Source organism: Lachancea thermotolerans (genome assembly GCF_000142805.1).
Source record: "Lachancea thermotolerans CBS 6340 chromosome F complete sequence".
Classification (NCBI taxonomy): Eukaryota; Fungi; Ascomycota; class Saccharomycetes; order Saccharomycetales; family Saccharomycetaceae; genus Lachancea; species Lachancea thermotolerans.
The window spans coordinates 109,558-133,140 of NC_013082.1; the positions used below are offsets into that span (position 1 = coordinate 109,558).

Below are 23,583 nucleotides of genomic sequence, written 5' to 3' on the forward strand. Positions count from 1 at the left end.
AGGAAGGTTGTCATGAGACTCAGTTCATGAAAAAAAAAGAACAGGGCCGAGTCTACTAACATCACGTGACGTACAATTCAGCTCGTTAAAAGAGCTGATCATTCTCGTATGGACAGTCAACGCTATTATGACCATCTCTCTCGCACAATGCGCACCATTTGGGCCTGCCTGCAGCTCGATCTGCTTTCTTGGGTATGTAAAGAGGCAGACTCTCTGATTCACGCTCTATAGGGTCAGAACCGGTAGTGAGTGCAGGCGTGGTTGGCCTGGGAGACCCTTGCTCTAGCTCCTGGATTTTAGCATTCGCAGCCTCAAGCTGCAGCTTAAGCTGCTCGATCTCTGACAAGTCGGACTGACTTTCCTGGCTCACTTTAAGCTTTTCATGGGCATCACGTAATTCTTTGTTCACATATTGGTACTCCGAGCTTAATGAATCGATCTGCAGCTTCAGCTGCTCGCGCTCTTTTTCCCACTTTTTGGCAGTTACAGCGCTTGCTGCTTGCTGGGCTTTCAAATCCTCAAGCTCATTCCGTAGTGCCTCGTTTTCTGCCGTCAGTTCGCTCAAGTCTGACGGCTGTGATGGCTGTGCGGCATTGAGCATTCGCTTCTCATTCTCGCGAATCTCTGTATGGAGTTCTTCCACAACAGACAGCAGCTGTTCATGTTCCGTCTCAAAGTACTGCTTTTGTCTACGCTGGGTCTCACGTTCTTTCGACAACTGTGCCTCTAAGCTCGAAACTTGGGCTTCCATCTGCTGCAGCTTTTCTTCGTAGTCATCAATGGCTGGCTGAATCTCTTCCAACACGATTCGCTGCTCGCTTAGAACCTTTTTATACTGGCTGAGCTCTTGATTCTGCTGCTGGATTTTCAGCTCCAGGTCCCGACCGGGCGCGCTCAAAACGCGGCGGTCTTCGTGGTCGATGTCCATTGTATCAGAAAACACCGCAGAGCTCTGTCGCGAATTTGCCCGAATGGGCGTGGGGGACCTGGGGTCTGTCAGCGACGCCGACCGACGGCTTCCACCATGTGCGTCTCCAAGTGTTTCTCTTCGAGAAGCGCTGCCTGTTGCTAAGTCGATCAAGCTGGCAACCTTCTGAAGCTGAATGAAAAGGCCACTTTGCGTATATTCGGTGTCGAAGTAGCGTTTGCCTCTGAAAGTGCCGTCATTCTTGCCGATATTAGCTAACAGATCCACTCCTACAAAGATTCCTGGCTTGCCTTCGACCGCTCCCACATACTTCAATTGGCCTCGTCCAACGTTGGGTATCTGGATGAAAGATCCAATCTTCTTCTCGTAGTTCTCCATTCAGCTGTTGGTGCTGTGCGTTAATCCAAGTTGCGCTCTCTGAGGTCTACAGGAACCCAAGAAGAGGGACATCGCTATGTGTGTTGTCTGCTACTACTTGAGTACACAGGTATTCAACTGATCTCTGAAAATCGTGAGACGTGCCATAGGTAACCTTCGGCGGTTAATGCTGACAAGTGCTCGCCGATGGACAGTCCTGTCATTTGTGTATCTTTGAGTGACACTCTTAATGCTTGTGAAGCTCTTTCAGAGTTCTATCGGGACTACAGCGGGAATTTTGGTTTCCAGGCCCGCAAGGGCTTTTATATCTCTAACGACTCAGTTGCCCTTGTACTTGCAGTGCGCGGCAATTCTAATGGCCCAAAAGCAGTGCAGAAAAAGCATTGTGAGAGATCCTGCCATTCGAAAAAGCCAGCAGACTAACGGACCGAACTTTTCTAGTTATTTTGGCTTTCCCTCAGCCATGCCGCGCACTTGACACAAAAGTTGCAAGCTGCGAACAAGGCCCGCAAACTTTGAAACAGCGAAGCTGGGTAGGTATTATGCTTCGAATCTGAGAGTAATGATTAAGGGGGACGTTTTGCTGTCTATGGCCACAACATGATGGGAAGAGGATATTCAAACTAGGATGAGTGTTTCTTATCCGCTTCGTAGCTGATACTCATTCTGAGAGATCAATTGGCCAGCAGCGACCTAAAGCAATATTGTTCATAAAGATAGAGGTGCTTATGGCCTGGGGTACTACGCTGTGACGGTGCTGCGAGGCGTCAACTTGATGCGAAACTAACTTGGCGGCCTTTCGGAGTCGTAATTCGTTTTTACTGGAAGCGACGTTTCTCTTAGCCAAATGAAAAAGGGCCGGCTCTGCGATTTTCTCTTGAGCTTGAACCCCTAGAAGGTGATTCGTTCACATAAGACCCTTTCGGCACCTTTTTCTCGGGAGGCAACACGACTTGGTTACGGTCCGCGGATTAATTACGGACAAGAGCGATTTGTCGCTGAATAAATCAATTACACAATAATGTCAACTCCTGTGCTGTCTTTTTACAGCTGGCAATGCTTCATCTCTGTTCGCCTTCTACCATCTTTGAAGAACAGTCAATACTGTCGCTCAATCACAAAGCAAAACCCAAGGTCATTGGTTCAACAGCCTCTCTTCACGCGTTAGCGGGGCTAAATCCTCGCAATGCCAAACCCTCACAACGTCACTCTCACTGTATCGCGCGCACTTGGATCATAAGCAGACTATTCTTTCCGAAAACTTATCAGCCTTTACAAGCTAAACACCCATGTGAAGCGCATTTAACCTATTGAAATGCCCTTCTGGAAACGAATCACCAAATGCGGCCTTGCAAAAGACCTAAAAGCGCGAAAGTTCTTTCCACTCTCGTCATGCGGCTGCGAATTCCTTGGAACTATCACATTTCACAGCGCAGGCCGCTATATATATCCTTGACGAATTAGGAAAGCTACACTAACGCCAGCTACTTGACTCACCTCGAAGGGGTTGGCTCCGAGCAGTGATGTCCGGAGCTTGTGGTGTTAATGCCAAACTATGCTTGTCACGTGCTTCACTCGCTGCTGTCCATGTGGCCTAAACCGGCGTCCCTGACATATTTTTCCAGCTGGCATCTTTTCAGGGAAAGGTTTGAAAAATTGGAATGCACTCGTTTGCAATTAAGGTTCAACACCTGGAGTTCCGACACAGATCAAGCAAAGCAGAACTACAGGATGAACGTCGATCAACTTATCAATCAAGCGCAGCAGCTCTTCGAGCAAGGCAGACATCAAGAGGCTGTCGAATCGCTAACTACCGCTACAAAGCAAGACCCTTCTCCAAACCAGCAATCGTACATTGAAGAGACGATCAATAAAATTGGCCAGCATGTGGTGAACAACGGTGACGAGAGCGGCACCCGTGGTATCGGTGGATCGCTGATGAGTGCTTTCATGGGTGGCCAGGGAAACAGCGGCTATGGCGGTTCCCAATCCCAATTGAGCAAGCTGGCCCTGCTCAGCACGATCTTGGGCTCTTCCAACAAGAATTCAGGCTCTTTCAACTTGGGCTCTGTTGCCTCGATGTTCACCGGCAGCGGCAAGCAAAACACTCAAAATTACGGTAACAACAACTACGGTAACAACAACTATGGCAACCCCCAGAACAACTACGGCTACAACAACGGGGGAAACCAGTCTGGTAGCGGCTCTGGGCTGTCTTCTTTGGCTGGCAAACTGTTTGGAGGAAAGCACAGCTCTCAGCAAAACAATACACCACCTCCCCCTCCTCCACAGCAGCAACAGCAGTCAGGCTCTTTTGGGAGTCTCGCTTCCATGACTAGCTCGTTTTTAGGGGGTGGCAAGCAGTCCAACCACGGCAACCAAGTCCCACCACCTCAACAGTACGGCAACCCTCAACAGGGCAGTTACGGCCAAATGTACAACTCTGGCTCTCAGGGACAACAGCAGGGACAGTACGGTAATTACGGAGAGCAGGGCAACTATGGTCCACCAGGTGGGCACCGCCCTCAAGGTAACCACGGTCCACCAGGTGGCTTTGGCTCACAGGGCGGGAACTTCGGTGGCAGACAAGGCAACAGTGGTTCGCACGAAAACTTTGGTCAAGGCGGCGGCTATGGCCAAACTGGCCGTCACGAACAGCAAGGCCGTTTTGAGAATCAAGACAACTTTGGCTCTCAAGGAAACTACGGCCAGGGTGGGTACGGTCAACAGAACAACTTCAGTGAATCTGGTTTTGAGGGACGCAGAGGCGGTCAGGCAAGTGAGTACTACCAGGGCCAACAATCGGGCTCAGGTCAAGGGTACCAACGTCCTTCGGACAACCAGAACCAAGAGTCATCTGGCCAAGGTTTTAGTTTTGCTGGTAACTTCGTCCCTGGTAACGGCAGAAATTAATAGAACAAATATTCGTCCGTACAATTAATATTGAATCCCTGGTATTGTTACATCCGATGTGTCTAAATAGCAATTGACTATAGATTATATACAGTCTGAGTTATTGTTCTCACTTCAATCTCTGAACGTTCTCCTTGAAGAACGAGAACTCGTCCTGGCCAGGAGTGCCGTTGTAGATATTGCCTGCTGGAGTGTATTCACAAAGCAGGTATTGGGAGTTTTGGCCATATTTGGCCATGGTGTCACACTGAATAACAGCACAACCAACCTTAGTGGTGGATGCCCAAACTAACTGAGTGAAGTGACCAACTTCCTGGCCATCGTGCGTGATGCCAGTAACGTTGTCGTAGTCGTAGTATTGGATTTCATCATACCAGTAGTCAACCAAGGTGTTTGGGTCTGAAACAGTACCGAAGCCGATGTTTTCACCCTGATTGTTTCTGGTTGAGGAGTGGACTAGGTTGCCAGAGCATGGGTCGTAGCTGGTGCCCGAAAGAGACTCAGCGTAGGCATAGGCCCATGCGGATAAGCTGTCATCCCAGGTTAGGTCAGGTGTGTTGGAGTGGAGGCTTCTCTTGGCGTTGTGCTCGCTTAGGATGGCGCTAGCGGTAGCAGCGTCTAGCGTGGTGGTAGCGCTAGCAGTGGTGCTTGATGCAACGGAGCTGCTAGTGACAGAAGAACCAGTAATCGTGGTCATGGCAGCGTTGGAAGCAGAAGCAGCTAGGAGCGAGCTCGAAGAGGTGGCACTAGATGAAGTGGCAGCAGAAGAGCTTGGGGCAGAAGAGCTTGCAGCAGAAGAGCTGACGGCAACAGAGCTTGCAGCACTTGAGCTGGCTAGAATGGAGCTGGTATCCGAAGAGCTGGCGACTGAGGAGCTTGGAGCAGAAGAACTAGCAACTGAAGAGCTTGGAGCAGAAGAACTAGCAACTGAGGAGCTTGGAGCAGAAGAGCTGACATCGGAGGAGCTGACCACAACTGAGCTGACAGCACTTGAGCTGGCAAGAGAAGAGCTGACGTCTGAAGAGCTGGCCACGGTCGAAATAGCATCAGAAGAACTAGAGTCGGTAGTGCTCGACTCAGAACTACTTGGCGAAGAACTAGAGTCAGATGTGATTGGCAAGCTAGTCAATCCGCCGGTAGTAGATGGGTATGTGCTGGAAGTGTTAGAGTACCAGACCGAGTTTGGAGCACTAGAGGACAATGAGAAAGAGGACGAAGGGACAGAGCTGGAAACAGGTGCGCTAGATGAACCAGATGTGATGATGCTTCCGGATGGGACGCTTGAGGAACCAGATGAAATAGCTGAAGAACTTGGGGCGACGCTTGAAGTGCCGGATGGAGCTGCAGAAGAGCCGGATGGAGCGGCAGATGAACCAGATGGGGCAGCAGAAGAACCAGATGGAACACCAGAAGAACCAGATGGAGCGGCAGAAGAACCAGATGGAGCTGCAGAAGAACCAGATGGAACGCTAGAAGAACCGGATGGAGCCGCCGACGAACCAGATGGGGCAGCAGAAGAGCCGGATGGAGCTGCAGAAGAACCAGATGGAACGCTAGAAGAACCGGATGGAGCCGCCGACGAACCAGATGGGGCAGCAGAAGAGCCGGATGGAGCTGCAGAAGAGCCGGATGGAGCGGCAGATGAACCAGATGGAACACCGGAAGAACCAGATGGAACGCTAGAAGAACCGGATGGTGCAACAGAGGAGCCAGATGGAGCCGCCGACGAACCAGATGGGGCAGCAGAAGATCCGGATGGAGCTGCAGAAGAACCAGATGGAACACCGGAAGAACCAGATGGAGCGGCAGATGAACCAGATGGAGCTGCAGAAGAACCAGATGGAACGCTAGAAGAACCGGATGGTGCAACAGAGGAGCCAGATGGAGCCGCCGACGAACCAGTCGCCGATGAGCTTGGGGCAGATGTCACACCGGACGAACCCGTCGCGCCGGGCTTGGTGAGCGTCAGGTCTATAGCGGTAGCAGTGAAATCGTCTGTTGTGGTGGTCTGCGCGGATACCGCAGCAACGGCCATACAGAGGCCTGCGATCGACGAATACTTCATGTTTTGATCTGCTGGTACAAAGAGCTTGTCGAACTGTTGCTGTTCTCGAACTCTGGTCTTTCAATTCCCTCGAACGACACGTCTTTTCACCGCGTACCCGCTCTATCTTATATACTTGGTTGGCGTCTTCCTGCTGGTCCCAGTCCAGTGACTTTTCCCAATTCAATTTAGCGCAAACATGGCCACGCCCGTTTGCAGATCCTCGTTGGATTCACCCACAACAAAACTTAAGATTCTCGCTCGTAGATGTGCTGGGCTTTGATAAGCCTGCTTATTGATCCGCCTCGGTAACGCACCCTGTAGTTTATATTATCCAACATTGCATTACAACAAAGCGAAAATCTCCCGGCTCAGAAAGCTCGCGCCACCCGTGCCCAGTATCCTATACTGCATTATTCCCATGTAATCAGATGCAGCTTCATGCATGTCGCTGCGGCTCCTGCATGCTTATGAGATGTCTGCATGTGCATAAGCGCACGTTTAATACAAAAATTTAGCTTGTTTTCGCGGATCTTCAACGGCCCAGCTCCAGCCGTATAAACAACGCCAAAAAGACAAGGGTAAATCTCATGACAAGGACTTAAGCCAGCCGAGGAATTAAGCGATTGTGTTGCTGCGGAAACACAACGCGGATCGCTCAGTAAGAAAGGAACGGCTTCCCTGAGAGCTTTAATAGTAAACAGCAACAGCAGTGTCACAGAAGCAGTAAAGCGCGTAATTACACCATTGAGGAGCCCAACAAAGCCGCGGAAGGCCTGGAAGCTGCACCCGCAGCAACCGCATTGTAAACAATGCCATAAGTTCTCGGCAATAGAAAAGCGGAGCTCCTAACGGCTGGCGGGAAAACGCGGGGGATGAGAAAGACAAGCGCGGAGACTTACGCGCGATGAAAGGTGACGAAATACGAGCAAGCGGGATAAAGCCGGGGTGCAAACACGTTGGACGCTGCCTCGGGAGCAATAAATCTGGGCGCAACGGCGGTAAATAGCCTGGTGCGGCCTTGACCAAACGCGTTGTGGCTGCGGACAACGTTTTTGTGAATTCTAGGCCCTGCATTCTGGAGCAGCGCGTGGGGTGCAAACTGCGCGTGTGTTATGGGTGTGTGTGGGAAAAGCTAAACATTCGCGGCCTTTGGCGCTTGGCACCCGCTGGTTACTGGGGGGTCTCTTGCGCGAGGTGTGTCACGCGGTATTTTCTCGTGGCCAGTGATTATGATCACGTGCTCAGGGCTATTGTTCTCATCGCTATAAACGGAGAATTACACTATCATATTCAACGGCGCGCTTTCTCTCACGTTCAACGGCTCATCGCGCCAGGGCTCTGAAACCGTTCTGATACACATCTCCGGCAGCGCGACGCGTTTCAGATAGAAGGCACCAGGACAGCGCCGTTCAGCTGGAGCCCTGGAGGCTCGCGGGCTGGTCCCTGTGGCATTTAAAAGCATGCCTCAGGAGCATCGCAAGGCCCCCTCCTCGAGGGGTCTCTCGCCCACTCTTCACTGTCCAGCTCACACATATGCCTGCAAGCGCCACGTCCTCAACCGCCAGCCAAACACTGCTGTTACAGCCGTCCGTCAAGGGCACGGTGGTAGAAAGTGTCTACGTCGAAGTATACGTGTTGCCAGGGCAAACTAAGCCTTTTTCGTCGTCCACGGCCTCCGTGCGCACCCTTTCTATTTTGAACCGCTATCAGAGCGCGACCTCCGATTCCAGCGCCTCCCGAACCTCCCGAACCTCCCAACAGACGCGCTCGACGCAAACGCTTCTGCAGCTTATGCAGTCAGCCTCTTCGTCCACCACGCTGGTGCAATCCGCTTCAGTGAGCCCCGCGAGCTCTGAGATCGTGGATAAGATATCTGCGGGCCAAAATGCTTCGTCTGCGACCATCGCGCTTTCTATCGGCCTGCCCTTGGGGATATTCTGCCTCGCTTTTTTTCTCATCTTCGCGCTGCTCTGGCTGAGGAGACGCAGCGCGGTACGGCCGCCGCAGGACCCGTTCGCGAAGTCCCCCGCCGATGTCGCTAGCAATCACCAAACGCCTTGGAAACGCTTTGTCGATCGCTGCCTGGCGCCTAAAGAGAGTACCCATTCTCACTCATTTCACAGCAACGCCGGCGCTACCATCAAGTATAAGATATCAACTGTTAACCCCCAGGCCACTAGCCCTGGCGCCTTGCCGTCATACAGCGAGCACGTGCAAACTCCCCAGAAGGTCGCGCTTCCCTTCAACCGTAGCTCCAGCTCACATCGAATCGAAGCCTTTTTGTACACCAAACCGCCAGGCCTAAAGTCTATCCAATCGACGCTAGAGACCACTTCCGCTGCGAGCGACAATCCGTTTGATAACAGTCATCAGTTGCCAAATGGTGGCAAGTGGACGTATGAGTCACCGCTCTCCCGATGGTTCCTCACCAAGTCGCTGTATCTTCAAGACCAAGTTAAGCAGCCTTTAAAGTCGTCAAATGTTAAGCTCAAAGAGCTAAATATTTTATCGAGGGTCTCTAAGAACAAAATCCAGAGTCCATACCCGGATGAAACTTCGCCAATTCTCAGTGACACCGACCGGCTGTCTGAGAGTAAAACCTCCTATGCCAGTAGCCAATTGGATCCGCTGGTATACCGCAGCTCATCCCTGAAATACACCGAGAGAAAGAAGCCCACAGGTCTCACTAATATAAGGGCTGTCAGCTCTGCTCAAAGGTCGCCCGCCGGACCCCATCCGCAACCTTCGGCAGCTGAAGTAGACATAAAGCCTCAGTTCATTCGCAAGACCAACTCAGAAAGCTCTTCTTTCTTGGATTCTTCCCGCGTCAAAAATGCATGCACTTACAAGAGCTCCGCTCCTCCGAATGATAGGAAAAAGAGACGCAACAACAAAAAGCTGAGAATACACCTTGACCAAATTGCCCGAAAACCGCTACCGTTGACTCCTAAACCATTGCTGTCTGGCAAGAAGTCGGGATCGCTATTGAAACACGCTTTTATGCACAAGCCATTGGCGGGAGCTTCGGATGGACTGGCTCAGGATGAAGTCTACATTGTAATACGCAACTATTCGCCAAGATTGATGGACGAAATCACAGTTCAAGTCGGCGAGCACGTAAAGTTATTGGCCAAGCACACTGACGGTTGGTGCCTTGTGGAGAAATGTGACTCCTCAGGCAATCCTTTATGTGAGGCTAGCTCAGACCAACAAGAAATAGGCGGCGAGTTCTATCTCAATGAATCTCGCGGCATTATCCCAGGCGTGTGTTTGAACAAAGTTACAAGCTAAATATATCAATTCGGTTTATACAATCCTCGTGGCGCGCTTATATCCGATTCTAGCCAAGGTTCAATATTGCCGCTGCCAAGGTGCGCTTTAGGCTAGGGGAACCGGTTTGAGCCTCAAATCTACTCAAACACCTTGACCTCATTTTCAATGAAGGTCTTCTCTCCAGCGGGAGCGTCAGGTAATCCGAACACCAACTGGCCTTGGACAACCCATTCTTCCTTTATAGCGTCTTCAGGTAACGCGGAAGCCACGAGCTCGTTGAAGTGCTGCAGGTGAGCCCCGAGACCAATTTTCTCCAGGGCAGTCCAGGCCGAAATTTGGGCAGATCCCGAAGAGTGTGCAACAAACTCAGGAAAAAGATCGGCCCACGCCGGGAAATTTTGTTGCATCTCCTTTGTCTGCTGGTTGTTCACCATGAATACGACCGTGCCGAACGCTTCATCTCTAGCGGAAAGTGGCCTCTTTTTGAAGTTTTCAATGGGAATTGAGTTGTAGACGTGGTCCCACACTTTCCTGTGGCTTTCTCCCGTCAAGATAACTGCGCGGTTCCCTTGAGTGTTGAAACTTGTTGGGGTGTGTTTAATGATAGTCTGAACTATATCTTTGACGTCCTTCAGTTCAACACCAGAGGGCAGCTCTGGCTTTAGAGCGTAGATGGTACGACGTGCGACTAAGGCTTCCAAGAAAGGGGCAGCAGCGGGGGACATTGAAAAAGAATATTGAGTTTCTGCTCTATTTAGAAGGAACCTAAACCTAAAACCTGCTCGAGCCCAAGCAGATTCCGCGGCTTATATATGTTCGCAGAAAGCCACGCCTCTAGTCATTTGTAATCTGAGACAATGTGCTTATTATTCATTCGTGTAGTCCTTTACTAATGATTATGTAATGTGCATTATTTGAAATCTACCGAACCACAGCGTTGGGTGCCATATCAAAATTGATATAAATAATAAGAGTTCATTAAAAAGAGTGCATTGAATACATTATTTATCCTAAATGCAACAAGTAAACTTTGAATGGAGATGTGTAAAACCTGAGTTTCACACTATGCTTTATTTGCGTAAATTATCGTAGTCTTAAAAGTCCAGTGCCTGCCATTTCCTGCGAAGCGTCTAACACCAAAAGTGCGCCACTCTACTTAGCCAGCCGGAGTTTCTTATCGATTCCTCGTATTCGGCGTCCTCCTGCTTGAGAAGGTCTTCGTCGAACACTTTTCTATGAGAAACCAGATCGATCTGCTCGAGCGGAATGTATAACTTCCAGTCACGTTTCCAGACCCTGTACCCAAAATAGAGTGCAATGAGAATTGGCATAGCTAAGTAATTCTCGAAAAAGTTGTTGGCATCCAACTTGTCAGTTCCGACAGGGGCAATGGCAACCCAGAACTGGCCGGTTAGAACACATGCCATAATAACGGTAGCGTAGTAAGAGCCAACAACTCCGGTCTGAGATTTGTAACCCAATTCGCCCAAAGATTTGCCCTGAACAACAAGGGCCTTTCTAAACCGGATATGCGAGACGCAGATGCATATCCATGTGAAAAGCTGAGAGAGACCAGAAATGGCCAACAGCCATGTAAACACAGTCTCTTCTTTAGGAGATGCTGCCACGAAGGCGATCAATCCGAAAATACATGAAACTAACATGGCTCTGATGGGTCTACCCTCACGGTCAATGTAATTGAGCCACGATGGTGCATAATGTTGTTCTGAAAGCGACAACAGCAGACGGGAGCTCGAGTAAAATGCAGAGTTTCCCACAGAGAGAACAGAGAGTAAAATGACAGCGTTAATGAAGTGGGGAACCACTTTAACTCCGTGAGAAGCAATCGCGATAACGTAAGGCGATGCATGTGTAGCACTCCCGCCGGAGCCCATCAGCTCATCGGAGTTGTAAGGCACCAAAAAGCCAAGAAGAATGATAGGCGCTAGGAAAATAAGTAGAACTCTGTAGACAATTTTCTTCGCAGCGGAAGGAATAGCGCGTCTTGGGTTGGCTTGTTCGGCAGCGGTTAATGCAATGAACTCAGTAGCACCGAAAGCGAACGCAGCAGTGACCATGGTGGCGATGATGCCCTTAAAGTGATGAATGGGTTTGGTACCATAAAGAGCGCCAGGGTCGTGCCAGTACTTGCCCCCGAGGTACCCGTCGTTGCCCGCTCCACCGCAGTTGACAATGATACCCAAGATGAAGAAACCGGTAATCATGAGAACTTTGCAGGTGTTGAAGAAAAATTCAGCTTCGGCGTAGCCGCGTGCGCCGAAGAGGTTTACCAAAACAGTCAGAACATAGAATATTACCACAAATACGTCTGGGTTAACAGCCGTGGTCCAGTACTTGATGGTAATTGTAGCCGTAACAAGTTCTAGAGGAAGGACACACAACCACTGCAGACAGTACACCCATGCAACGGAAAAGCCCAACGCAGGATCTATTAACATCGAAGGATAGGCATTGAAATTACCTGATAGGGAGCTATAGCTGACAGCCATTTCACCGGCTGCTTGGATGATGCAGTAGATACAGCTACCCATGATAGCGTATCCGATTGCGAGACCCGCAGGGCCACCATTGTGTAGTGCCTTACCGTTACCAACCAGCATACCAGTACCAATACCTGTACCGAGCGAGATCATGAACAGATGCCTCGAGCTGATGGTCTGTTTGAGTTTGGTTTCGCGAGGCGCCACCGGTTGGCCCTCAGCGTCCACATCACCACCGCGACCGTGCTCTCCTGCGCGTTTGAAGGAGTTAGTCAGGCGTTGAAACCTACTCAGCACTTGGCCATCGTGGTATTGATAGTCACTGGCTGGAAGTGATACCTTCTCGATGCTCTCAGACCCAGTGTTGGACTTGAGGTCCTGCAACCCAATCCCGGCAGAATCAGCGGGCTGTTTGGACATTGGTGAACGTTTTTTTTGTGTTAAGCACTTGCCTATGTGTAGACAAGAGGAAACGAATTTGATGCAGGTACTGACAGCCTTTTAGTCCGATCCTCGAGAAAATAAGATGAATGCGCTTAGACAAATTTTTCTCTTTTGTATCTTCTCCACTTTCTGCCGAAGATTTCCTGCCTCTCTGCTGCCTTCCTTTAAATTTACTCTCTGTGCTCCGCCGTGGTCATGTAAGATCGCACAAAAAAGTCCTATTCAGCGCCTAACAACGCGCCACCATATCGCGCCTACCGGTGCGTCAGGGCCCTGCTATCATGATGCCCTATGATTAGTGATTGGTTCCTGCGCCCATAGAGCAAGTGGCCCCAGTATCGCCTACAAGAAACGCCTACTTCTTCTTCGTCGAATGTATGCCGCGTAAGAACTTCTACGGCATCGCAGGCTAGGCTTCAGCGCAGGCGTCCTGCGGCTCAAGGCGCTGCGATGCCGTAAATTTGACTTTTCTGCATGGTGACAGAAGCACACATCAGAAAAAGCAATTTTGGGGCTCGAGTTGCCGTTAACGCCTTACGGCGCTCTATCACGTGGTCGGAGCCTTTTGAACTCGGAATAATCATGTATGCACCGAAGGGGAAGAAGAAAAAAAAGAATGCTTCCATGACAGGAATCAAGGCTTTGTTTCACGGCCGTTGGCACTGTGGTAAGACGCGCTGCCGCGGGGGATTGACGCACTCTACAGCGTTCAAGCTTCCCGAAGCAGGCTAGGACAGATAATTTGTTCGTTTCTCTTGATTTATGAAGTTACGTAAAAGTCAGCACCAGAACTCAGCTGCGCGTTTTGTCCAAGATGCATGGCGCAGTTGCTCCTTTTCTTCCAGCTGCTCGCTCTGCATGATTTCAGCGTCGAAAATTTTACGATGCGAAACAAGGTCCACCTCATTGGCGGGGATGATTACCCTCCAGTCACGATACCAAAGCTTGTAGCCCAGGTAAAGCCCAATGAGGATTGGCATGGCCAAGTAGTTTTCGAAAAAGTTGTTCGCATCTAGCTTGTTGGAACCTACGGGTGAAATCGCTACCCAAAATTGGCCAATGAGGATCAATAAAATCATGATCATGGCGTAGTATGCGCCCCATACACCAGTCCACGATTGGTAACCAAGCTCGTCGAGCGACCGTCCTTGCACGATCATCGAACGTCTAAACCTGACGTGCGACAAGCTAATAGAAAACCAGGTAAACAGTTCGCTGAGACCGGAGATAGCCAACAGCCACGTGAAAACGGTTTCCTCTTTTGGCGACGCCGCCACGAAACAAAGCAGCCCAAAGACACAGCTTACCAGGAGACACCTGACAGGTCTGCCGCGTCTGTCGACATAGTTGAACAGCTTGGGAGCAAATCCTTGTTCGGAAAGAGACAAAAGAATTCTTGAAGATGAGTACAGAGCGGAGTTCGCAACTGACAACACAGAAAGCAAGATGACTGCGTTGATGATATGTGGCACAACCTTAACACCATGTGACGCAATTGCGATGACGAATGGGGACGCGTGAGTCGCTGCACTGCCTGACCCTAATAGTTCTGGTGAGTTGTATGGGACAAGGAATCCCAACAATGCTGCGGTCATCAAGTAAATGCCTATGATACGATACACTAGCTTCTTAGACGCGCTGCGGATGGATTTTTGTGGGTTCTGCTGCTCAGCGGCTGTCAACACGGAAAACTCGGCACCACCATAAGCGAACGCTGCGTTCACTAGGACCGCAACTAGACCTTTGAACCGGTTGATGCCATTGTTACCACGGAACGCCCCCGGATCATGCCAATATACGGAGCCTAGGTACCCATCGTTTCCGGCACCGCCGCAATTCACGATAATGCCAAGAATAAAGAACCCGATCAACATGAGCACTTTGCATGTGTTGAAGAAAAACTCGGCCTCCGCGTAACCCGCTGCTCCTATGAAGTTGATGACAATAAGCACAACGTAAAAGATAACCACAAAGGCGTCTGGGTTAATGCTATCGTTCCAGTATTTGATGGTCATTGAGGCAGTGACCAGCTCCAAAGGCAAGATACACAGCCATTGCAGACAGTAAACCCACGATACGGAGAACGCAAAAGCCTTGTCTACCAGCAGCGCTGGGTAAGCGTTGAACCCGCCCGAAAGCGAGGTGTAGATGATTGCGAGCTCCGAAGCGCTCTGGATCACACAGTACAACATGGTGGAAACTATGGCGTACCCGATCAGTAGCGACGCAGGCCCACCGTTGTGCAGAGACTTACCGTTTCCGACAAGCATACCCGTACCGATTCCTGTCGCCAGCGAAATCATCAGAACGTGACGGGGCTTGATATTCTGCTTCAGAGTCTTGTGTTTGCTGGAGTCATCGGGCGCGAGCCTTTCGAAGTCCTCGCCAGAAACGCGCTCGTGTGTGCTGTGTATTCCGTCTCCCCCGTTGTATTCCTCCTCGGGTCTCTTGAACGAATCAACGAACCGGTGGAAGAGCCCATCTCTGGAGCCCTCACTGCGTGGCGAGGTTTCCTTGACGACTTCTACGCTGTCAAACGACTCCACCACACCGTCTTCTGGCGACTTTATGTTTTTCATTTCAAACCCTTTCATCGTGGAAGGGTTTGACGTCGGTCTCTCAGTATTGTATGCTTGGCTTGGCGCCCTAAAATGCCGTTCGTCGGCAGTCTGCTCCGCTATAAATACTCAAATACATAGTTGCGCCAAGAAACTTCCGTCCTCGCCGGAACCCAAAGCGGATTCTCATGGAGATATCTGACGAGCTGCACCGGTACTCACAAATCAAGTTTCGCCAAACGTACCAAAAGCGCCACTTCTAGGGATACATACCTAGAGCGATGGTTGCTGCGGCGAAAGCTGGAAAGAAACCTGAGCCGTTCTCTAAAGTGTGCCGTGGACGGCAGTATTTTGCTGTGAATTTTAAGCGGGAGCACGAAACGGCTGCCGCCGGAGCCGCAAACCTGGGGCCGTGGGACGTGAGCCGTGAGCCACAGAGGGCGCACATTGAGCCGCGAGCCACCATCCGTATATTATGACCATTAGACGTGCCTGGCGGCTACCGTGAAAAGCAAGTGATGTGCTCGTATGCAGAGACCAGGCAGAAACAGCGGCAGGGGCTCTAGTCAGCCACTGTGCGCCTTTTTAGATTGAAAGTTGAGAAAAGAAGCCGCTGCGCCGAAGCCGGAGAATACCCCAATGTCGCTTCAGATTTTTGTCCCGGCTCAACCACAGCAACGGGCGCATCTGGTTTCCCGCGCGTGTTTTTGATAGCTAAAAAAAACTATGCCGGGCTACGACGTCGCCTGTCGGTTCAATGCGACGCTTCTGCAAAACTAGTCCGTCACGTGATTTATCGTATTTAGCGACTACATTTGCCTCACCTTGCTGGGCTCGCACTCAACCCTGAATGCGTGGCCACGTGCCGTAGATCAAGGCACCTTTCGAGAGACAGGAAGGCGGCGTTACGATCATGGTACATTTGCAAAATGGGCGCGAGCCGAGGATTTCCAGCCGCTTAACTCGTCTTCGGGCCTCTGCCATTGCATTGCAGCTTGCCTACTATCGATAACGTAGTGCCTCAAGTCGTAGATTTTTAGATCAGCGCCTTGGCTTACTTGACGCGAACTGTGCTTGCGCCTTTTGCGAGAGATGCGCGGTCCTGAAGAGTCGCGCCTCGAAGTAATCACGCGGAAGGGGGTTTATCCGGTCCTTCTCAGAGCACTGATCTTCGAGTTGTGCGGAAGGCTGCTTTTCTATGTTTTCTGCATAACTGCAGATCGGCAAGGCACGCAGCCTCTCAATCCCCTTCAAACCATGGTTCGTACGCAGACACTCGGCACGACGATGATCTCAGCGGTTACGTCACGTGAATGGTGCTCAGATGTGCGAGTTTTTGGCAATTCTACGCGCCGCGCATCAACTCGCTTGGGCGCTGTGCTTACGCAGACTATTGGATACGAGAGTCCGCGTTCGCGGGCGCGTGTCACTGCTTCGATTACCATAAGCGCTCAGGTTCTGTGTTCTGGCCTATCGTATGTAGTTATGTGTGGGTGTTCCACAACACTCGCTTTCGGTCGCCATTGCCGGGCTGGTCGGCGGCTCCTGTCCTTGCACACTCGTGTTCCTCTAGCTTTTAAGTTGGCTCTCTGGCCCTCGCATTCATCGCTCTCTGTGTCCGTCACGCCCGGGCCGGAGAACTTTGCCGTACATGCGCACATCACGCTCCAAGACATCATCTATTCATTTTTCCCTTTGGTGGCAAAATAACACCATTTGCGCTGAAGAAGCACTTGCTTCACACGTTCACACTCGCATCACACGCGCCAAGGAACTCAAGCCCCCGACATGTCTGAACCACAACAGGAATCCAAGCCAGATATCAAGCCAGAGACCCACATCAACTTGAAGGTCTCCGACGGCTCTTCGGAAATTTTCTTCAAAATCAAGAGAACCACCCCCCTGAGGCGTCTAATGGAGGCGTTTGCCAAGAGACAGGGAAAAGAGATGGACTCGCTGCGGTTTCTTTACGACGGTGTGAGAATCCAAGCTGACCAGACACCCGAGGACCTTGATATGGAGGACAACGACATCATCGAGGCCCACAGGGAGCAGATTGGCGGGGCGCTATAGGTATCCCTGCTAACAACGCAAAACCCCTTTTGTACTCTATATTAACAGCCCTATATAGCGCACCGGAGGCGCTCGGCGCATCGGCGCCTCCATGAATCGACCACATACTCGGCTACTTTTGCGAACTCGATGCGTCAAGAGGTCACGTGCAAACCTTGTGACCTAGCTTCCTGTCCGGCTCACGCTCATCCTACCCATCCAGAATGTAACGGCTTCGCCGCCGCAAACCCCTCCTTGTTCCCCGAGTTCTCGTCGCATTTGCCAATGGCGCAGCCGAAACGCGTCTGTCAATGTTTTCACGCGTAGCTGTTATGACAAACAAACACGAAAAAAACGAACCAAAACCAGAAAAAGAAGTTCTTTCGCCAAAAAAAGACCAACGCTCTCTGTGTATTAAATTCTTGTTACCTATTAGGGTACTCCAATGGCGACACGAAATGCTCTAAATTTTTAGGTTCGCAAGCGTGAGCGGGCATAGGACTGCTAGTTTTGGCTGGAGAGGCAAACATTGTCAAGGAAAAAAAAGAGTTGTTGACGTGAATTGTTGTTTGCTTAACAGAAGTTTTGACTACTCTCCACATCAACAACCTGCGCAGCATAGCCCATGTCGACTCATTCAAGGCAAAACTCAGTCGTGAAGTCCACCCTCACGACCTTGAAAGGTGACAAGATAGGCCCATGGAAGCTGGGGAGTACTTTGGGCGCCGGCAGCACCGGCAAGGTCGTGATGGCCCAGCACGAAAGCACCGGTCAGCAGGCAGCTGTGAAGATCGTATCGAAATCGATATTTGGCAACCAGTCTAACTCCTCGACCATTGTGGGCTCCAATGATCCCGACGTGTTACCATACGGCATTGAACGCGAAATCATCATCATGAAGCTTCTCAACCACCCCAACGTGCTGCGCCTTTACGACGTATGGGAGACCAATTCCAGCCTGTACATGGTGCTGGAGTACGTCGAAAAAGGAGAGCTGTTCAACCTGCTTGTTGACCGCGGCCCTCTTCCTGAAAACGAGGCCGTTAGGTTTTTCCGGCAAATCATCATCGGTATCTCTTACTGCCACGCGCTAGGCATAGTGCATAGAGATCTGAAGCCCGAGAATCTGCTTCTCGACCACAAGTTCAACATTAAGATCGCGGATTTTGGCATGGCAGCCCTTGAGAGCAAGGACAAGCTGTTGGAGACCTCGTGTGGTTCCCCCCACTACGCGGCGCCAGAGATCGTGTCCGGACTTCCATACCATGGGTTTGAGAGTGATGTTTGGTCCTGCGGTATCATTTTGTTCGCCCTGCTTACCGGTAGACTGCCCTTCGACGAGGAAGATGGGAACATCAGAAACTTGCTTCTGAAGGTGCAGAGCGGTAAGTTCGAAATGCCGGATACCAACGAAATTTCCGGAGAGGCTCAGGACTTGATTGCCAAAATACTCACAGTCGACCCCGCTGCTAGAATCAAGTCGAGAGGCATTTTGAAGCATCCACTCCTACAGAAATACCCCAGCATCAAAGACTCCAAGAGTATAAGAAATCTACCTCGCGAAGACACATACTTGAACCCATTGGATAGCGTCGATGGTACGATAGACGACACTATCATTGGCAACTTAGTGGTACTATGGCATGGCAGAGATAGAAATGAAATCACCAACAAATTGAAAGAGCCAGGTGCCAACTTGGAAAAGACCTTCTACGCACTTCTATTCCGCTTTAAACATGATAGTCAGCAAGAACAGCTGAAGCAACAGCGCAGGTCACAGGCAATGCAAGTATCCCCTAAGAAAACTGGTCTTCGCAAATCGAACTCACGCCGTTCTATTAATTCTACTACCCCAAAAAAGAAGACCAGAGCACCAGTGATAAGCGCCTCGTCTTCTCACAAAAGGCCTGTGTCCTTTAGCAGGCTTTCTTACAGTAATGGCAGTAATACTGACCACAACACACCAAACTCTTCGGGCAAAAGGTCTTCTGTCAACCTCTCGTCTAATAAAAGAATATCAGCTCTAATAAACCCCAATAGCTCACCTACACCAGCGAGCAAGAGAGCTTCGCTCAGAGAACTAGATCCCTCCGCGCCACCGATCCCTGTTGACATGCTAAAGGATTATAACAAAGCAGCTCCTAAGGCCAACAGGAAATCTTCTCGTATCAGTAAGAGGCTCTCTTTCTTACCTGGTAATAAACGCGGCTCGATAACCACTAAGCTAATTGCAACTTATGCTAAGATCTCAGAAGATAACGACTGGGAGTACATTGAAAAGGAGACCAAGAGGACAAGTGCTGACTTCGCTACCTTATGTGACGAGATCTTCGAGCATGAGAAATATGAGCAAATCAGAAGAGAAAAGGAAGAGCTTGAGAGGCGTGTAAGAGAGGCCAAAGAGCAAGAAGAGAGGGAGAGGAGACAGCGCGAAGAAGAAGAAAGAAGGCAGCGTGAGGAAGAGCTCGCACGTCAAAGGGAGTTTGAGGAGGAAAGATATCATAGGCAAAGGGAAGTCCAAGAGAATATAGATAGAGAGATGGCCCTTTTGAAAGAGGGTTATGAGACAAGCTCTGGGGTGGATCCTAACAAAAACAGATCTGTCTCGGCTCCAGTTGAAAGCGTTTTAAAGGTTGATAAGCGCAGCTCGATGGATGCGTTAGATGGTGATATCATGGACTTGTTAAACAGAAGAACATTCTCCCTTGAGACAAGACCAAAGTCAAGGCTTGATCCCGGTATATACACCCTGGAAGAAGTTCCCAATTCCGATATAAAGGATGGAGGGAGAGATTTGAAAACAGAAAAAACTATTCTTGAAACGATAAGAAGGTCAAAGTTTTTAGGTTCTTCCTTTGATATCAACAAGGAACTCGCCAGAGAGCGCCGGTTGAAGGAAGAGAGAGCTGCAGCTCTAAAACAGCGAAAGAAAGAGGACCGCGTTGTTTCAAACGCTACGGGAAACTATAGCGAAAATGGTTACGAGCCCCAGACTTTGCCAAAGAACGCGGCCGCCACCAAAATTTCAAATGACGCAGGATCTGATCCACGTAAGATTTCCGAAGTCCAGGTTCCTCAATTTACGAGGCGTTCGCGTCATTTTACTGCATCTAATAAGAGACTTTCCGTGCTGTCTATGTACTCTACCAAGGCATCTTTCACAAACTTGGCGGATCATTTAAGGGGAAAAACTGATCTACAGTCGATCAATGGTAGCCCTCCCTCAACTTCAAGAATGGAACCTGAAACAGAGTTCATGTTTGAGAGTGTCGATGGAGAAGGAAAAGAGACAGCAGATACCTCAGCTGATAGCAGGCTGTACGAAGTGGCTGAGGGCAATGATCCTAAGGGAGCCGCTCGGTCTGCTGTGAGGTTAAACTTCGCGGACAGATTCAACAAGCCAACTTCCCCGCCACCACAAAGTGTCGAGGACCCCAATGGAATCAAGTTGCCCTCCTTGCCGCCTCTGGACAAAGCCAAATCCGATGGAGTGAACGGGCTGGGACTATACCAACCGGCATCGGATTCAAGCGAGACAGAAATCCATCATCAACCCAAATCAATGATCCCAGTGGATGCAGAGCAGAAAGAGGCCGCTGAAGCAAAACCTGAAGAACAAAAGCAAGTGCCCCCTAAGGATGTTGAGAGCGCACCTGCCCCCCTCAATAAGGTAATGAAGAAGAATACAGAGGCCGAGAAAAACCAACCAAACCAACCTGCCCCAAATGCGGTGAAGAAAAACAACAAGTCTTTCTTTAGAAGGTTTTCTGGAAAGTCTGACGATGAAAAAAGACCAGGAGAGTACGACTTCAAGTTTGATACAGTGATTGAAGGGACCCAGATGTTTAACGCCCTGAGCAAACTGCTGGCAGCTTGGAAGGATTATGGTCTAAAGGATGTGGTTGCGTCACCCTCTCAAAAGAAAATTAAGGGCAAGATGAGCAGCGACAACATGCTATCTTTACGGTCAACGTTATTTGAGATCAGTATCGTGAGTAAAGGCGAAGGCTCCATTGTTGGTTTCACTAAAAAGTCGGGCTCCACAAAAACCTTCAAAAAGCTCGTCAAGGAGATTGAGAAAATCTTGGAGAGCAAAAAGGCTTTGGTGTTCAACAACTGATAGACTAAATGGATGGTTTTTACTTTTGTACTATATGTTCTGTCTCGTGGATTAATATCTAGATGATATTTTTTGTAATACTTTTAAAATACAGTTTTAATTATATTTGAAACCGGAATGTAACCAATGCTTCTCCGTTGGGCGCCTAATCTCCTTCTGGGTGCGTTTGCATTAGCGGATACAAAACTATATGAGTTAGGAATCAGCAAAGGCGTCTCGAAAGAGGGAAAACAGGTAATTTCTTTGAACGGCAAGAATGATACGGTAGGGCCGATAATACGAGTAAACTCCGGTGATACCCTTAACCTACTGGTGAACAACGACATATGCAATGCAAATGACTACGAGCAGTATGGCGAGCTATACTGCGATACGTCTATACATTTCCATGGAGTTGTGCTCAACAATAACGGCGCGGATCTAGGTGTTTTGCATGATGGTGTGCCTGGAGTTTCTCAATATAGCATTCCAAGCGGTATGTCATACTGGTACAACTTCACTATCCCTGAAAATTTATGTGGAACCTACTGGTACCACTCGCACTCTTCAGTGCAGTACGGAGACGGATTAAGGGGCATATTCCTGGTGGACTGCGATTACAGACAAAAGTACATTGAGCGAGTTATTGCAAAGCTTGAGGCAGATGGAACAGATGGAACGCTACTAGAAAATCTACCGCCTCAGGGCGCCAAGGTGCCGGTGCAAGAGGTAGTGATGGCAGTAACAGATTGGTATAGCAAGTCCAGTGTCGAAATTTTGAGCCAGGTGATGAGCCCCTACGGCGGCCCGGACCCTAGCGTTGAGGGCTCGATGATGAACGGGGACACCGGTTCAGTAAAGTTTGAAGTTGCTGAGGGTGTGGAGTACGTCGCATTGAGGGTCATAAACACAGGTATGAGTGGCACGAATGTTCTGCACGTCGAAGGGCACCGTTTATGCGTGATCGAAACGGACGGAGTCCTCACGAAACCCTATATGATAGACACACTTTCCATCGCCGTCGGCCAGAGGTTCACGGTGCTAGTGAAGCTAAACAAGGAGGCTCCCGCCCGCGTGGTTCATGGCTGCGGAAAGATGATGGGGTATGTGACCAAGACCCACTGGCTTCTAAGACCCGGCCAAGTTGCCGGCGACGACTACGTCGGTCGGGTGGTACACTTGCCCGGCCTGGACAAAAACGAGATGTACAAGCAGTTCGTCCCTCTGGAAGGGGAACTTCTCCCGGAACCCAGCCAGCAGCTCTCGCTTGATTACGAGTTCGACGGCGACGAGGCCCGAGAGCCCTTTGGAACCACCATGTACACGGTGAACGGCGACACGATGCAGGAGTTCATGCCCGACGGCGTGCTGATCGAGGGCGCGCGAGGCGTTCGCGAGCCCATTCCGCTGCACGGCGGAGGGGTGGTGGAGATCGCCATCAACTCGATAGACCATATGACACACCCGTGGCACATGCACGGCCACACCTTTCAGGTGGTGTCTGTGGGCAGGAAACGAGACGGCCCGCTGTACTTCGACAACCCCGAAAGCCCCGCCATGAAACGGTACCTGGCGGACGTCGCGGAATGGCAGGACAAGGTTCCCATGACGCGGGACACGATCAACATTCCTGGCAGGTCTTACGCGGTCATCCGCCTGAGGGCCGACAACCCGGGCTTCTGGCTACTGCATTGCCACGTAGAGTGGCACATGGCCAAGGGACTGGGCGTGGTATTCGCCGAGGGAGACGCGCTCGTCTCCGCGGTGTCAAAGCCCTTCGCGAGGCAGAGCGACGCTGCAGGCGCGTCTACTGCTCTGCCCGAGCCCTCTTCCACCGCTGACGCTGCGGCCACGCCCACTGTGTCCGCGGTGCGCGCCATTTCTACTGCGGCCGACGCTCCTGCGTCATCCGCCGCGCCAGCGACGTCGCAGCAGCAGCCTTCGCCCGAAGCGGCCATGCCAGCGGCCTCTGCTTCGAAAGGCAAGGTTCTTGCGATATATCTACTGATTATGTGCACACTGAACGTCGCAATCTGGCTCTTCTTCTTCAGATGACAGCGCCGAACTATACATTGCAAAAATATTTAACAGAGCCAAGAGCGTATATAGAGGAACGTTTCATGCGCCGGAGTAGCCCGCAATGCGGGCAGCTTGCAGCGCGCCCCGTCTGAACCCATACCCTGCCAGCGTCCTACTCGCCCGTTCGCACCCCTCCGTCTGCACTCCGCCAAGCTCTTTTTCATGTTTGTTCGATTGAAATCGCCATTAGCTACCATAAGCACCAAACTGGCGAGACCCACGTTCGCACGTGATCAATACTCTCACGTGCCCTTCCCGCTTTACCCGGGCTGTCCCGGTGTGCATTTTGAACGGCAGAGACGCCCGTGTCA

General features: G+C 50.6%; 12 protein-coding genes across 12 annotated transcripts; 7 read left to right on the top strand and 5 right to left on the bottom strand.

Moving 5' to 3' along the window:
• Positions 1-85: 85 nt before the first annotated feature.
• Positions 86-1,306, bottom strand: BIK1 (Bik1p; the record flags this gene model as incomplete). Its single annotated transcript, XM_002554227.1, has 1 exon — positions 86-1,306. One exon carries the CDS (start codon positions 1,304-1,306, stop codon positions 86-88), a length of 1,221 nt encoding a protein of 406 aa, XP_002554273.1.
• Positions 1,307-1,492: 186 nt separating this feature from the next.
• Positions 1,493-1,729, top strand: KLTH0F01474g (KLTH0F01474p; the record flags this gene model as incomplete). The annotated part of the gene is made up of 1 exon (XM_002554228.1): positions 1,493-1,729. One exon carries the CDS (start codon positions 1,493-1,495, stop codon positions 1,727-1,729), a length of 237 nt encoding a protein of 78 aa, XP_002554274.1.
• Positions 1,730-2,851: 1,122 nt separating this feature from the next.
• RNQ1 (prion domain-containing protein RNQ1) lies at positions 2,852-4,219 on the top strand (the record flags this gene model as incomplete). Its single annotated transcript, XM_002554229.1, has 1 exon — positions 2,852-4,219. One exon carries the CDS (start codon positions 2,852-2,854, stop codon positions 4,217-4,219), a length of 1,368 nt encoding a protein of 455 aa, XP_002554275.1.
• Positions 4,220-4,328: 109 nt separating this feature from the next.
• Positions 4,329-6,284, bottom strand: KLTH0F01518g (KLTH0F01518p; the record flags this gene model as incomplete). Its single annotated transcript, XM_002554230.1, has 1 exon — positions 4,329-6,284. The coding sequence occupies one exon, from the start codon at positions 6,282-6,284 to the stop codon at positions 4,329-4,331; it is 1,956 nt and encodes a 651-aa protein (XP_002554276.1).
• A 1,515-nt stretch (positions 6,285-7,799) lies between these two features.
• Positions 7,800-9,557, top strand: FUS1 (Fus1p; the record flags this gene model as incomplete). The annotated part of the gene is made up of 1 exon (XM_002554231.1): positions 7,800-9,557. The coding sequence occupies one exon, from the start codon at positions 7,800-7,802 to the stop codon at positions 9,555-9,557; it is 1,758 nt and encodes a 585-aa protein (XP_002554277.1).
• A 119-nt stretch (positions 9,558-9,676) lies between these two features.
• KLTH0F01562g (nitroreductase family protein) lies at positions 9,677-10,264 on the bottom strand (the record flags this gene model as incomplete). Its single annotated transcript, XM_002554232.1, has 1 exon — positions 9,677-10,264. One exon carries the CDS (start codon positions 10,262-10,264, stop codon positions 9,677-9,679), a length of 588 nt encoding a protein of 195 aa, XP_002554278.1.
• Positions 10,265-10,669: 405 nt separating this feature from the next.
• On the bottom strand, positions 10,670-12,460 carry KLTH0F01584g (amino acid permease; the record flags this gene model as incomplete). The annotated part of the gene is made up of 1 exon (XM_002554233.1): positions 10,670-12,460. The coding sequence occupies one exon, from the start codon at positions 12,458-12,460 to the stop codon at positions 10,670-10,672; it is 1,791 nt and encodes a 596-aa protein (XP_002554279.1).
• An 803-nt stretch (positions 12,461-13,263) lies between these two features.
• On the bottom strand, positions 13,264-15,078 carry KLTH0F01606g (amino acid permease; the record flags this gene model as incomplete). Its single annotated transcript, XM_002554234.1, has 1 exon — positions 13,264-15,078. The coding sequence occupies one exon, from the start codon at positions 15,076-15,078 to the stop codon at positions 13,264-13,266; it is 1,815 nt and encodes a 604-aa protein (XP_002554280.1).
• A 1,056-nt stretch (positions 15,079-16,134) lies between these two features.
• On the top strand, positions 16,135-16,752 carry KLTH0F01628g (KLTH0F01628p; the record flags this gene model as incomplete). Its single annotated transcript, XM_002554235.1, has 1 exon — positions 16,135-16,752. The coding sequence occupies one exon, from the start codon at positions 16,135-16,137 to the stop codon at positions 16,750-16,752; it is 618 nt and encodes a 205-aa protein (XP_002554281.1).
• Positions 16,753-16,830: 78 nt separating this feature from the next.
• Positions 16,831-17,115, top strand: SMT3 (SUMO family protein SMT3; the record flags this gene model as incomplete). The annotated part of the gene is made up of 1 exon (XM_002554236.1): positions 16,831-17,115. One exon carries the CDS (start codon positions 16,831-16,833, stop codon positions 17,113-17,115), a length of 285 nt encoding a protein of 94 aa, XP_002554282.1.
• Positions 17,116-17,719: 604 nt separating this feature from the next.
• On the top strand, positions 17,720-21,214 carry GIN4 (protein kinase GIN4; the record flags this gene model as incomplete). The annotated part of the gene is made up of 1 exon (XM_002554237.1): positions 17,720-21,214. One exon carries the CDS (start codon positions 17,720-17,722, stop codon positions 21,212-21,214), a length of 3,495 nt encoding a protein of 1,164 aa, XP_002554283.1.
• Positions 21,215-21,340: 126 nt separating this feature from the next.
• GMC1 (putative oxidoreductase) lies at positions 21,341-23,248 on the top strand (the record flags this gene model as incomplete). Its single annotated transcript, XM_002554238.1, has 1 exon — positions 21,341-23,248. One exon carries the CDS (start codon positions 21,341-21,343, stop codon positions 23,246-23,248), a length of 1,908 nt encoding a protein of 635 aa, XP_002554284.1.
• Positions 23,249-23,583: the final 335 nt, after the last annotated feature.